The sequence below is a fragment of the Xylaria bambusicola genome (assembly GCF_022495145.1).
Source record: "Xylaria bambusicola strain CBS 139988 unplaced genomic scaffold F5B22scaffold_19, whole genome shotgun sequence".
In the NCBI taxonomy this organism is placed as follows: Eukaryota; Fungi; Ascomycota; class Sordariomycetes; order Xylariales; family Xylariaceae; genus Xylaria; species Xylaria bambusicola.
The window spans coordinates 349360-362503 of NW_025953572.1; the positions used below are offsets into that span (position 1 = coordinate 349360).

The following is a 13144-nucleotide window of genomic DNA, read 5'->3' on the forward strand; positions in this document are numbered from 1 at the left end:
TATGCACGTCCATGACCCATCTGTGAGGGATGCAGCTGTGTGAAGAGACGAGGCACCGTCTGTTGACATCATCCGTCTGGCCGGCTGCCCTCAGCCAGCGGATTCCATTCTTCTCGATGACTCCGAAACGAGATGGCTTGCACCTCATCGTCCCATTGACCCGTCGACCTGTCTACCTTGTCCCATTGACCTGCTCTGCGCCCGATCCATACCCGGTTTCTTGCCCTCTTGATCCATTCAGCCCCAGTCTATTCGAGCCGGAATGTAACCCGATCCCAATAAACATACTTCATTGCTGCTGCATGCAGTTGAGTCCTCTTCGAGAATATATTGACTTAGTAAGTGCACACGCAGAACAGCGTTCCCAGGATTGTGGAGCGGTGTTTAAGCAGAGACACTCGCGGCAGCATGTAGGTAGTATTCGCACTAGTGATATATATTATACTGTGTATAGAGTAAATCAACAGCTTATTATTCAGGGCGTTGGTTAATATATCTGTTAATATGCTGCATTATCTAGACAGACCAGTCGAATTGCTACTATCAACCTCCTTTACCTCGAATGCTGTGTAGAATTCTGTGTCTTCATCCACAGGAACAAATGACTGCCTACCTAGGTAAGTACCTACCTACGTCGTGGGTGCTTAATTCCTGGTAGGTGCCCAGCTAACTGGAAAGCTGAGATCTACCTAGTAGGCAGGTATGGTACCTATTGTTAAGAGCAATTGCAACACCTGCCTACCTAGTAGGTACTAGAGAGCTGAATTTAGCCCCCATATAGCAAACCTAGAATATCTACTTGCATATAATTAGGGGGAAAAGCCACTGAAAACATGCTGTATGTTGGAATTAGTGCTTTATTGATTACTTACCACCTGCCTACGTAGCTATTTACCTAGGTAGGTATTTTCAACGAGATAGTAGGCGCTGTAGACACTGCTAGGTACAGTATAGCGCCAAACTCCAGCGTACCTATGCTACCTGTAGATGTCTACACCAAGTAGCTGTACCTACCTAAACCCGCCTAGTAGCTTACCTACTTACCTAGGTAGGCATTGCGCCGGACTCTCTCCCTCTCCTCCCCTCCCCTCCCTCTCTCTCTCTCTCTGTATCTCTCATTTTCGGGTGTCAGTCTCTCTTTTGGCCTGTCCCACATCTCATCCCCATGCCGTGCCCTTGAACCCTGTCGATTCTACCCGTCGTGTTTCTCTCTTGTTCTTGTCCTCCCTTTCCCCGTTTTAGTCCCTCCATCTAAATTCTACCCTTTGGAACTCAATTTGTGCGACATTTCACCGCCCGCGAGAGCGAGACGTGCGTCTTGTGTCTCGACGGAGAAACGAATTCGACGACAACATCGACAAAACATTTCACTACAGACGAAAGAATCCCACCCGCCTGCATTCTCAGCCGGCGCCCGCACACGCTCGCTCTTCACAATATAACCCCTCTTCCAACGGCCACATCGAATCGACCCAGACCGACGACTGGAACACGAACCCCATCCTCTCATCCACCCACCGAACCATCCATCTATCAATGCCGAGTCGTGCGCCTCATCAATCCAATTGTACACTCGCCATTGTCGTTATCCTTTAATCTGTTATTGGCGCCACAGCAACGCCTCTGCCCGCTAACTGATGACTTTGATAGCGTAGCGAAGCCCTTTTTGCTAGACATATATGCTCTTGGTCCTCTTCGCCGTGTCTGCTTTTGTTGCCTTGAACTATATACCCGTCAGTCATCCTCCAACCAACCGCCGACTTCGAATCTAGAAGATTTCAAGTAATTCAAACCCACGGCATCCAGCCCATCGTCTTATAATCTATCCCAATTTTTCCACGTCCTCGTCGTGGCGCTCGCTGGCTCGTGCCGACCTCGACCCCCGGAACCTAAAATACCACTCGTTCGTAACAGTAAAGCGCGCTTCTACTGTACATGCACCTGGATCTTGCTTGTCACCCTCATACCAGAACATCTAAGGACATTTTCGCTTTATTCTCCGAGAAACAGCGATTCATTACGTACTATCCCCTCTAGTCTCATTGAAGCCCATAAGCACATTGTTGTATACGATCTCACATACGATCCTACTTTTGGTCGCGATTTGAAGTTTATAATCTAGAGCAACCGGTAGTGTCGAGATTCGGTGGTAGCCTAGATTGCTCTGCCAAACATGTCAGTCATGCTACAAACACCGTCGAGGGCCTCTACGGCCTCATCTTCATCATTCCAGCCCATATCGCGCCAGAACACCATGTCCTCATACGACGGGACACGATCAGCGCGGCAGAGTAAGAGGTATTCTATGTCCGCGCTGTATATGTCCATGTCCGCAAATGAAACTGAGCTCGAGATCGATGATGAACTGGCCAAAGGTGAGTGTGCGAATCGTGAATTGCTAGTCGCTTACTAACAATAGAATAGCGCAGAAAATACTTCGAGACTTGAAGTCAAAGATCTCTTCGCAATCTAAGAAAAACTTTGTCCTTGAAAAAGATGTACGGTACTTGGACTCTCGTATTGCGCTGCTAATTCAAAATCGTATGGCCTTAGAAGAGGTAAGTAAACATGATGTTTTTGATGCTCTGGCACGCATTGATCGTTATGTAGCAAAACGAAGTGGCTAGCCATCTTGAGGATGCTCTTGAGCTAGAGGAGGGCGCGTTTCCCAATGACGAGAAGACTCAAAAATACGGCAATCTTATGTTCTTGCTGCAAACCGAACCAAAACACATCGCACATCTCTGCAGGCTTGTATCAATGGCGGAAATTGATTCTCTACTTCAAACTGTCATGTTCACAGTTTATGGTAATCAATATGAAAGCCGTGAAGAGCACTTGCTTTTGACGATGTTTCAGGCAAGCCCTACCTATCCCCATGCTTCTAGATTGCCATTCTAACACGATGTTCCTAGTCTGTGTTGACATATCAGTTCGATACCACTCCCGAATATTCATCCCTTCTCCGTGCCAACACACCCGTTTCTCGAATGATGACTACATACACTAGGCGTGGACCCGGCCAGAGTTTCCTGCGAACGGTATTAGCTGAGAGGATCAATAACCTCATTGAACTACAGGATCTAGATTTAGAGATCAACCCTCTCAAGGTGTACGAACGCATGTGCCAACAGATTGAGGAGGACACTGGGAGCCTACCGGCATCCCTGCCTAAAGGCATTACTGGAGAGCAAGCGGCTGATAACCCCCAAGTGCAGGCTATCATCGAGCCGCGGTTGACAATGCTAATAGATATTGCGAATGGCTTCCTGGCAACGATTATCGACGGACTTGATGAAGCGCCATATGGTATTCGTTGGATCTGCAAACAAATCCGAAGTTTGACTAAGCGCAAATACCCGGAAGCGAATGATCAGGTGATTTGTACTTTGATAGGAGGCTTTTTCTTCCTACGGTTCATCAACCCTGCTGTTGTTACGCCCAAATCATATATGCTGATTGATGGAATGCCTGCTGAACGGCCACGGCGGACGCTGACTCTAATCGCCAAAATGCTACAGAATCTTGCCAACAAACCTTCATACGCCAAGGAACCTTACATGGCCAAGCTATCCCCCTTCATCCAGCAGAACAAGGACCGGGTAAATAAGTTCATGTTGGATCTCTGCGAAGTGCAGGATTTCTACGAAACTTTAGAAATGGACAAGTATGTGGCGCTCACTAAGAACAACCTGGAGCTCTCGATCACACTCAACGAAATCTACGCCATGCACGGTCTCATTGAAAAGCACAATGGGGAACTCTGTAAGGATGAGAACTCCCATCTAGCTTTGATTATGTCGGAGTTGGGACATGCACCTGCGCAAGTCCCGAGGAAAGAGAACAGAGCCATCAATCTGCCCTTGTTTAGCCGTTGGGAACAGACCTTTGAGAACATGACACAGAATATGGATATCACACAAGAGGAAATTTTCTTCTTGGAGGCCAAAAACATATTCGTTCAGATTATTCGGTCCTTTCCCAACAATGCTGCTGTTGCACGGAAGCCCTTGCGCTTGGAGAAAATAGCAGACGCCGCCGCTACCTCACGTAATGATGCTGTTATGGTGCGCAAAGGCATCCGAGCAATGGAATTGTTGAGCCAGCTTCAAGAGATGGGATCCATCAACAAGTCTGATCAATTTGGCTCCCTGCGTGACGAAGTTGAACAGGAGTTGTCGCACCTGGGGTCGCTCAAGGAAGGTGTTCATCAGGAAACCCAGAAGCTTGAAGAAGTGTATAAGACAATTCGTGACCACAACGCGTACCTCGTAGGTCAACTGGAGACCTACAAGAGCTACTTGCATAACGTACGAAGCCAATCTGAAGGGACACGACGAAAACAGCAGAAGCACCAAGTGCTGGGACCGTACAAGTTTACCCATCAGCAATTAGAAAAAGAAGGCGTGATTCAGAAGAGCAATGTTCCCGACAATAGGAGAGCGAACATCTACTTTAATTTCACGAGTCCCCTACCAGGCACGTTTGTCATCTCATTACATTATAAAGGTAAGGCAATCATCCAACGCTAATATTGCTTCCCCACGCACTAACCGTAACGACAGGACGCAGCAGGGGCTTGCTTGAGCTCGATCTAAAGCTTGACGACCTTCTTGAGATGCAAAAGGATAACCAGGATGATCTTGACCTTGAATATGTCCAGTTTAATGTCACAAAGGTCCTTGCTCTCCTGAACAAACGATTTGCGAGGAAAAAAGGCTGGTAAATCACTCATGCGGGCATGAGCTTGTCATGAGGCTTTCCGAGATCGATGTATACAACGACTTCCATTATTTTCTATCATCCGATATGGCGTGGCGTTGAAGGCTTACGACTTGATACCACTTTCATTTGATATATCGAGCCGTTGGCTCCCATTGACTCTTTATGTCTACAAAACCAAGAACATAACCACCAGCCTTCCGATAGGCATCTGAACACATTCTGCCCTGCTTCATAAACACGATAGCGAGAGGGAGCAAGGGTAAATCATGTCGATATGCGCTAAGTCATTACACATGCGCGAGAAAGTTTTCGACGGAGCCTTCTCCGGCGACCTGGACGTGGTTGATGAACCATGTTGGCTTGCAAGCCATCAGAGTCACATGCTATGACTAGACGTGTATATCGCAACACAACACCTAATAACCCCTATAGTCTGATTGATTTTGCTTTGGCTGGCCGCTTGGCTTGGATGCTTTTTTTTTCTTATTTGCTACCATTGTATTCTAATAAGGGTCTAAGACTCGAATATCGTTGGCTTTTGCTTTTGTTTACTAGCAAGATACTGACAGCCCATTTGCCGAACTATGCACTAGTTCTTCGCTATATTTTCCTATTGTCATTAGGATTGTTGTTTATAGTAGATGACAGCGGACCTTGGGGATGAAATGTACGTTTAAGGAATATGGGATCGATGTGGGAAATGAGCATGAGAGATCACTTCCACGAGTTGTTAAAGACTTTGTTGGTCCTCGCATTTATGTGTCGATGAGTATCTCATTTTCAATCCATACTATCAACGGTGTTAGAGATATCCCCCATGAATGAATGCTCTAACTTGGAAGTGTCTGCTCTCCTACGAGCACTACTGTGTGATATATATGCCTCACGAGATCGTAAGGATAGATAATGGAATATTTTTGATCTACCCATAGCTATTGTATGCAGAGGGCCCTCGTCCCTCTTTTTTTCTAAGGAATGTGATGACTTGTTCATACTTAGGTTAGGTCTTTAGTTCCTATGTTCTCACTGGCCATATAAGGGGCGGGATAGAGAAGCTGAGAATCATCTAACGTGGATGATATACGTGCATAATGGGCTGTGCGTATATTGGTGGCTGCTGAGTACAAGAACTGTATGTACATTATGCTTCTGCTTTAATATCTCATCCTTGTGTATCGGTTAACAATGAAGCTAAGGGAGACAAGAGGGCCTTTTCAGGAATACCGAGGTGATACGAAATCGGTATCGGTTGTGAGGGAGGACGCAGACGAAACAACAACGGAAGGCGCAATCAGCAGTAGGATATGCACTCATACACTCATCTATTTGGTTGCAGCATTTGCACAACAAGCACTCCTGGGAGATGGATATAAAAGAGTCGATCTGGCGTGGTGACTCATGTTAACCTCCTACTTTTCTCACATGCGATCTTATTTCATCTCTATTGAGTCAATCGAGAATCACTATTAGCCTCTTATTAAAAAAAAAAAAAATCACTTTCCCGTCATCTCATTACTCTATACCCGGAAACATCGGCCAAGATGCCACTTCTTAGCAAAAAGGACAATAAGAAAGGCAAAGACAAAGAGAAAGGGGAACCGTCCAATTATAACAATAAGGACGTGGAGGACGTCAAGTTCGCGATCCCTGAGCGATCTCACGCCTCGAGCGCTATGTCGAAAGAGGGCCCGAATAAGTTGCGGAAGAAACAACCCGAGGACAAGGGAGAGGGAAAGAAGATGGAATGACGTGGATGTTGAGGGATGCCTGCGTGTCTGCGGTGTGGTACTCTGGCAGATAGGTTTGTTGGTCTCCTATCTGGAGGTGATATCCCTGCGATGTCAAATAGTCAAGGAATAGGAGTGTAAGGATCATTCGATAGCCATCATGGCCGGTGGTTGAGGAAAGGATGCGTGGTACGGGAAGGGCGACGGGGATGGTGGAGAGTAAAGGAAACTTGTCTAAGGAATTACGAGCCAGCCGTTTTTGGAATCTAGGTTTAAGAACTACCTTGTATATGCGGCATAACAGAGTCCCTGATGCTATGATTTAGTTCTGATTAGTCGCTGAGTAGAAATGCGCATGCCCCCTTACTTGTGTAACGTACGTCTAGATGCTCATACGTTTTTCTTTACGGCGGAAACGGCGGAGGGCTTATAAGCTGCATCACTCTGTAACACGTCAGTATATCTGATAGTCAAAGGGAGAGAAAATTTTCTTTCAAAAGGTAGCACGAATATGAAGGGTCATTCAAGACGTGTGTTGGATGTTGATGTGCCTATGCAGCGCGATGTTATTGCCTTCTAGGATGTGCTTGTATACAGAGCGTGTCACAACGGGCCGTTGATTCCATGTGTAATCTCGACTTGTACCTACGTATTCACTATGTATGTTTCAAGTGCCCTTTGGTTGAAATGGACGAGTCTGGGAGCTCAACAGATGCCTGCGGATGTTTGTTTTGCCAGGTCACATTGATTGCGGTGTACAGACTGCCTTCTTGTAGCCCCAACTTGGTTTCATAACACGGATGACAGCATTATGCTGCGAGTTATCTCATTGGCTGGATAAATCCTGTCTTCGCGCGACAACTAATACTTGAAATGTCGCCTTTAAGATGTGGAAGTTCTATATCTCAGCATTGCGGGAAAGTACTTAATTCACAAGGTGGCTCAGAGAGATACAGCGAGTTACTTGCGTTGACGGGAACCAAGGTTACCAGTTCGAATCTGCTTCCGTACCCCTATATATACATACCTAACGCAAAGAGCGTATAAGGTAGCAAAATAACCCAATCGCTCCTTTTCACTCTTCTAATGTGCTAGCCACTCCAAAACCATCGTCTTCCATGCTTCGACAAGCAGTTTGTCGCCACGCTTTCTAGGTGTTCTATAATATCGCATTGACCGTTAGCTGAGCTCGTAGCTAGGATAAAAGCGCCGTAGACTTACGCAAGCCCAAGACTGGAAAGCACCCTCGCGGCAAACATTCTCGTTGCCGGGTTCGACGGTAGTCGCCACACCTGTGCAGCCGGTATGGGTGTAGAACTTGCACTGGTTGGAGCCGCTCACGAGAACACTCGCGGGGGTGACCAGCGCGGAGCTGCAGTCTCCATGGCTAAACCCTCCGTCGGAGAATTGTCTGCATGAAGCGCCGGCGTCGCCTCCCGCCATATTATGGCATGTCTTGCTGTCGGTCCCGAGATATACTCGGTAGGAGCCGTCGGATGCGACATTGCAGTCTGAGACGTAGGGGTATGCTGTGACGTCCCACGCGGCCGAAGAGGTCGCAAGACCAAGAGCTGCGATCAAGAGGCCGGTGCACTTCATTGTGGAAGGTAATAGATGGTTGATAGGTAGGCTGTAATGGTAGTTGGATGGTTTGGATCTGATTCCTGGTAGAGAGCTTCTAACTTTTCCGGCGTGTCTGGTTCTTATATCCCAAAGAAATCCATTTCACGTCAACTCATCCGATCGGTGATAGAGACTCATGCCTCCTGATAGATAGCAATCTATTGCCAAGCAGTCTCGCAAATTAAGTTGACGACGGGTAACATGATCACCTCAGTCGAACAATATAACATCATCATCTCATCAATGATCGCTTTACGTCAGTTGGGTAGTAGCGCTGAGTAGATGAGGGACTGGTAGCCGAAAGGTGGGAAGTTAATCTCGACGTCATGGATATTGACTTTCAGGGTGAAAAGTTAATGTGATGTGTATTAAGTAAGCTTACGAGAGCTAGACAAAGCTACCGGGTGAATATATGTTTGTCATTCATACTAATTTCGTCTGTTGGAGTCAGTATAATTATCACGATGGGTCGGCTGACACATCATTAATACTGATATGAATTCTGGTAAGCACCAAACGTCGTACATGCTGACTCAGTCCAAAGCGTTGTAAACTACGGTTGGTATTACCTAATTTCAGCATTTTATATCCGAATTTCGAGTCGCAACCATAAGCTCTGCAGACTCGCAAGGAGTTGACTCTATGCAACTATGGATCCGTCGCCATAAAGAGAGTGCTAAACTATCAGACTCCATCATCCTATCACCCGGCTCGGGCAGTGTTGCTGTTTTTGAGCTCTCGTTAGCTCAGCACACTTTTTCTCGGAACCATTTGGAGATGTTCTGATACCCTAATCTGGATGGCTGCCAATCAATCATTCAGTTAAATCATGGGCATGAAGAGATTCCCCATAGTGACGCCCGTGAATGAATTAAGGGGAAAACTTTTTTCTCTTGCTAATTGGTGGCTGCCATCTGAGTAGACTACAATGATATCCTACTTGGTTGCGCATTTATTACATTGCGAGATCGAAGGCCGCACCAGACACCATTAACTTGTATGCGCGTAACATGGTGACTTTTATTAGTAGTAAAATAATCTACCTATTACACCCACTCACACCAGCTCAGAGTCATTTCGTATGTTAGCCAGCCCTGCGTAAAATCTTCTATTGTCCTCGTCTCTACTCTATGCCCCCTTCATTAACCTGCCCCGTCTCGTGATAACTCGCTCTTTAGCTGAACTGATCACTGCTCCGGACATAATCGAGCCTATCTTCTTCTGGTAACTGTGAATCTCTTGCTTAGTAGCTATTTGATCATAGGGGCTTAGCTCTCCTGCTTTCATAGGTGTATATGCCTTGTGCAAGGCATTCTTGTCTCTGAGCTTAACGACCTTTTCGATATATGAGGATTGCAACAGCTAAATTAAGCCCTTGTTACGGTTCCTAATTACTTCCATACCGAAAAAAACTAAAAACGGTCGTCTCTACCAGTTATTTAGTAGCGGCGCTTTAATTCAAAGATCGTACGTTAAGCGATAATCTCTTTATGCTTTTAATAGGCTAGGACTATGTTATCCATATAAATAAAGATCAGAACCCCCTATTTAAAGTATGAATATAGCTTATAAAGGATAGCTTAATAGCTTATATTTAATAATAAAATTTAAAGCTTTAAAATTAAAAAAAGAAAGTCCTTAAAGTATTTAAATAAAATAATGATTTATCTATTTAGAATTATACATATGTAATGTATAAGTTATTATGTTGATTTTCTAGATTTTTTAAGAAATATAGTATTGTTTGAGTGATTTTTAAAATTGTAATACCGTTTTTCTTGCTCGGTCACTGTACATGTCATTGACTTGAATGCACTATTATACCAGGAATCGGAGACTGGCGTCGGAATTAAAATCATACTAGATCATGCTAGGATATTGCTTCTTGTCGGTTGAGAAATGGCGAAGACGACAGCGCGAAAAAAACCCTGGCGCTCCCTCTGGCAGCTTGGCTTGATTTGAGTATATCCTAGCCGGCTGTTATGCCTACTACCGCCCCTTGAAGAGATGATAGGATAGTCGTTAGAGGTAGCTACTAACGCGATGGCCGTTGGCCAATTTATACATACTACTGTCTCTCGTCAGTGAAAGGTAGTCCTTGCCTGCAATACGAGCATGTTGGCTGGCTCTAGTTGTGAATAAGGCGCTAGGCGGTTCCCTGAGGGACTCTGTACGTGGCGAGTGCACGATATAAAGAGAACGGGACAAAAATATACACTGCACGGGAATAGAAACTATCTCTTAGCAACAGACGGGATTCTCAAGATAGAACTCACACTTAGATTCTTAGAATTAAATTAGGTTCCTTGTTGTGGTGTGATACCTTGGGTTGAATCTATCCTAATATGCTCCGCGGCTCAGAAACTGGAACCGCCAGCCACCCTTATTACACTAGGTACATCGGCCCCCCCCAAAGCCTTTAGATACTTACGCGTATTAGGGCTACTTAAGTATGCGTACGTGTAGGTTTGTGTAGGTATAAGTATAGATAGGTTGGTGGCGAAAGCGTTGTTGTTATATATACAACAACACTTGCCGCTAACCTACAGCTACGCGTACAGGCCTTCACAGACATACAGACCTTAAGTGTTACAAGGCACAGGAACAAAGAGACTTTTGTATACGTATGTAGGATAGCCTTACGTAGCCTTGGCAGACCTTGGGTTCTTTGTGCAACAACAGAGTCATTTTACCTACTGGGTTCGTGACATTAAGTATACTCATCAAATCGAACATATACATAGGTTAGTCAATACTTCATAAAGGGTTAGAGGGTGGCCGGTGTAGCGTGGCTCAGAAACTGAACTTGTTTATTTACCGGGGATATAGACAAGGGGGCTTCCGTATATAGCCTCACGTGGGGGGTTCAGGGACCCTTGCGCAATAACAAGAGTCTTGCCTACCGCATACGAGGGTTCGTGACACTCATAAACTGTTTCGGGAAGGCTCTTATATAGGTACTCTTGTTCTCTAGATATTTTAGGCTCAACGTAAGTCAGTAAACGGCGCTCTGGGGATAAATGCCTGCTATCTATCCATAGAGCTGAGAACGCTGGCAGCACTACCAGAAATGGTGTATATCATTACTGGCTACCACTAATCGGCGAACTTTGGGACTGCCAACTCATTCATACCCCAGTCGCTCCCTCATTTCATACCCCCAGTCACCCCAGCATAGCCGACGTTGCATCCTGTCAGCTGGGGTGGGGTATGAACGATGGCGAATCTGTGTACAATTTTCGTTTGAAAGTGACAGCTAAACAACTTAAATCTTCCTAAAGCGACCCTTTACTATTGTCTCGCACTGCTAAGACTATATCAAGCATCAAACGGTGGCGTGGTGAGATGGAGTACTCTGCAGCGACCTTTCAGGTCAATGCTCTTGGCCTAACGCTGCTTCATCCGCGCGGGAGCGAGCCTAACTCCCAACCGCCGCCTACAGTCAAGTGAGTTAGCCACTGCTACCCACTTGCAGATCGGGCAGACTAATCCGTGAAAGCATCGTCTTCGTCCATGGCCTACGCGGTCATCCACGAAAGACTTGGGAATACCCAGCGCCTACCCGGCAGGATGTTTTGGGCACGAATGATGTAGGGCGCGGCACAGTGCCTACAAAGAAGAGTCACCTACTCAGCAATTTAAAACACAAGATCCTGAAGCTATCTACCCGGACTAGACCAGGCTTACAAGCAGCCGGCAGCTCTGGCCCAGGGAACGGTAAGGAGACTATTTACTGGCCAGCCGATTTACTTCCTTCAGTAGTGCCCAGGGCCAAGATATGGACGTATGGGTACAATGCCGATGTTCATGTCGGGTTTTTTCAGGCCAATAATAAGAACAGCATTCTGGAGCATGGTAACGATTTTATGATGAAAGTGGAGCGGGCTCTGAGGGATGAGGTAACCGACGGTCTCGCAATCTTCATATGCTTTCTAGGCTAACAACTCTACAGTTACCCATCATCTTCGTCGCACATAGTCTCGGTGGACTGGTTGTCAAAGTGGTAAGTGCTCTTTCAGAGACTCACAGAAAGCCGTCCTACTGAGCCCCTCAGGCAATAAACGACATGCAGTCGAGCATCGTCGACCAGTATAAACAATTCTCTCGCCGAATCCGAGCCGTTGTCTTCTGCGGTTCACCGCACAGAGGTAGCGATGCTGTGGCATGGGGCAAGCTGGCTACCAACCTGTTCGCCATGGCCCTCATGGACACAAATTCAAGACTCCTTTCCGATTTGCAAGTTGATTCTAGGATTCTCAGTCTCATCCAAGCCAACTTTCTGAAGGCGCTGCACCGGGAGCCTCTACGTATTCACTCATTCCAGGAGGGTAGAGCCTTGACAGGGGTAAAAGGACTGAACGATAAAGTAAGGATAAAGCAAGCGCGTCATGGCACGAAACCGGTACTGACCTTGCAGGTTGTTGACGACTTCTCTTCTAAGCTTGGCTGGGCTCCAGAAACCTTCGAAACCATAGATGCAGATCACCGGGAAATGGTTAAGCAGCCCGGGGTTCAGGACATCTCGGACATTCTCAAGGATTTCGAGCAAGACGTAGTGAAGGCCGCGCAGGCACTCAATATCGGTGAGTTAAGGCTTGCATGATAACCATTGCTGTCGCTTGTCGGATAAGACTTGTACAGATATAGCAACTACTTGCCTGTTGGATAGATACGAGACCTGATTTCTACCTATCTTTAATCCAATGTAATTTTCATCAGCTTGGAATTTCACTAACCCTACGAGTACCGAAGCGCAAGTAGAACATGAAAAACTGCAGAGTGTTACTGAAGACCCAGTCAAGAACGCCAAGAGATCAAATCTTCTGCGGAAACTTTATATTCTACCGTACGAAGATCGCAAGGATAGAAACCCGGAACGGGCAGATGGCACATGTCAATGGTTTACGAACCATCAACTCTTCCAAAACTGGCAAGAGAGTAAGACCTCAAACCTACTTTGGGTATCTGCAGACCCTGGATGTGGGAAGTCAGTTCTAGCGAAGTACCTAGCGGACGATGTCCTTTCGCCGACAAACAGCAGAATTACCTGTTACTTCTTCTTTAAAGAC

The 13144-nt window shown here is 46.1% G+C and overlaps 3 protein-coding genes across 3 annotated transcripts; 2 read left to right on the top strand and 1 right to left on the bottom strand.

Annotated features, from left to right (window-relative positions):
- The first annotated feature begins 1962 nt into the window (after positions 1–1962).
- F5B22DRAFT_139759 (GTPase) lies at positions 1963–4902 on the top strand. The gene is made up of 5 exons (XM_047969042.1): positions 1963–2375; positions 2425–2558; positions 2611–2859; positions 2916–4509; positions 4566–4902. The coding sequence occupies exons 1-5, from the start codon at positions 2174–2176 to the stop codon at positions 4724–4726; spliced, it is 2340 nt and encodes a 779-aa protein (XP_047831089.1). The 5' UTR covers positions 1963–2173; the 3' UTR covers positions 4727–4902.
- Positions 4903–7506: 2604 nt separating this feature from the next.
- F5B22DRAFT_605746 (uncharacterized protein) lies at positions 7507–8179 on the bottom strand. The gene is made up of 2 exons (XM_047974877.1): positions 7674–8179; positions 7507–7611 (listed from the first exon to the last, which is right to left on the bottom strand). Exons 1-2 carry the CDS (start codon positions 8049–8051, stop codon positions 7603–7605), a joined length of 387 nt encoding a protein of 128 aa, XP_047831090.1. The 5' UTR covers positions 8052–8179; the 3' UTR covers positions 7507–7602.
- A 3056-nt stretch (positions 8180–11235) lies between these two features.
- Positions 11236–12759, top strand: F5B22DRAFT_139794 (uncharacterized protein). The gene is made up of 4 exons (XM_047969043.1): positions 11236–11521; positions 11575–11974; positions 12028–12078; positions 12130–12759. The coding sequence occupies exons 1-4, from the start codon at positions 11421–11423 to the stop codon at positions 12676–12678; spliced, it is 1101 nt and encodes a 366-aa protein (XP_047831091.1). The 5' UTR covers positions 11236–11420; the 3' UTR covers positions 12679–12759.
- Positions 12760–13144: the final 385 nt, after the last annotated feature.

Coding starts and splice junctions, on each gene's coding strand:
- F5B22DRAFT_139759 (XM_047969042.1), top strand. CDS start 2,174: ATGTCAGTCATGCTACAAACACCGTCGAGGGCCTCTACGGCCTCATCT. Junction 2,376..2,424: donor CGATGATGAACTGGCCAAAG/GTGAGTGTGCGA, acceptor ACAATAGAATAG/CGCAGAAAATACTTCGAGAC. Junction 4,510..4,565: donor CATCTCATTACATTATAAAG/GTAAGGCAATCA, acceptor CCGTAACGACAG/GACGCAGCAGGGGCTTGCTT.
- F5B22DRAFT_605746 (XM_047974877.1), bottom strand. CDS start 8,051: ATGAAGTGCACCGGCCTCTTGATCGCAGCTCTTGGTCTTGCGACCTCT.
- F5B22DRAFT_139794 (XM_047969043.1), top strand. CDS start 11,421: ATGGAGTACTCTGCAGCGACCTTTCAGGTCAATGCTCTTGGCCTAACG. Junction 11,522..11,574: donor CAACCGCCGCCTACAGTCAA/GTGAGTTAGCCA, acceptor AATCCGTGAAAG/CATCGTCTTCGTCCATGGCC. Junction 12,079..12,129: donor GTGGACTGGTTGTCAAAGTG/GTAAGTGCTCTT, acceptor TGAGCCCCTCAG/GCAATAAACGACATGCAGTC.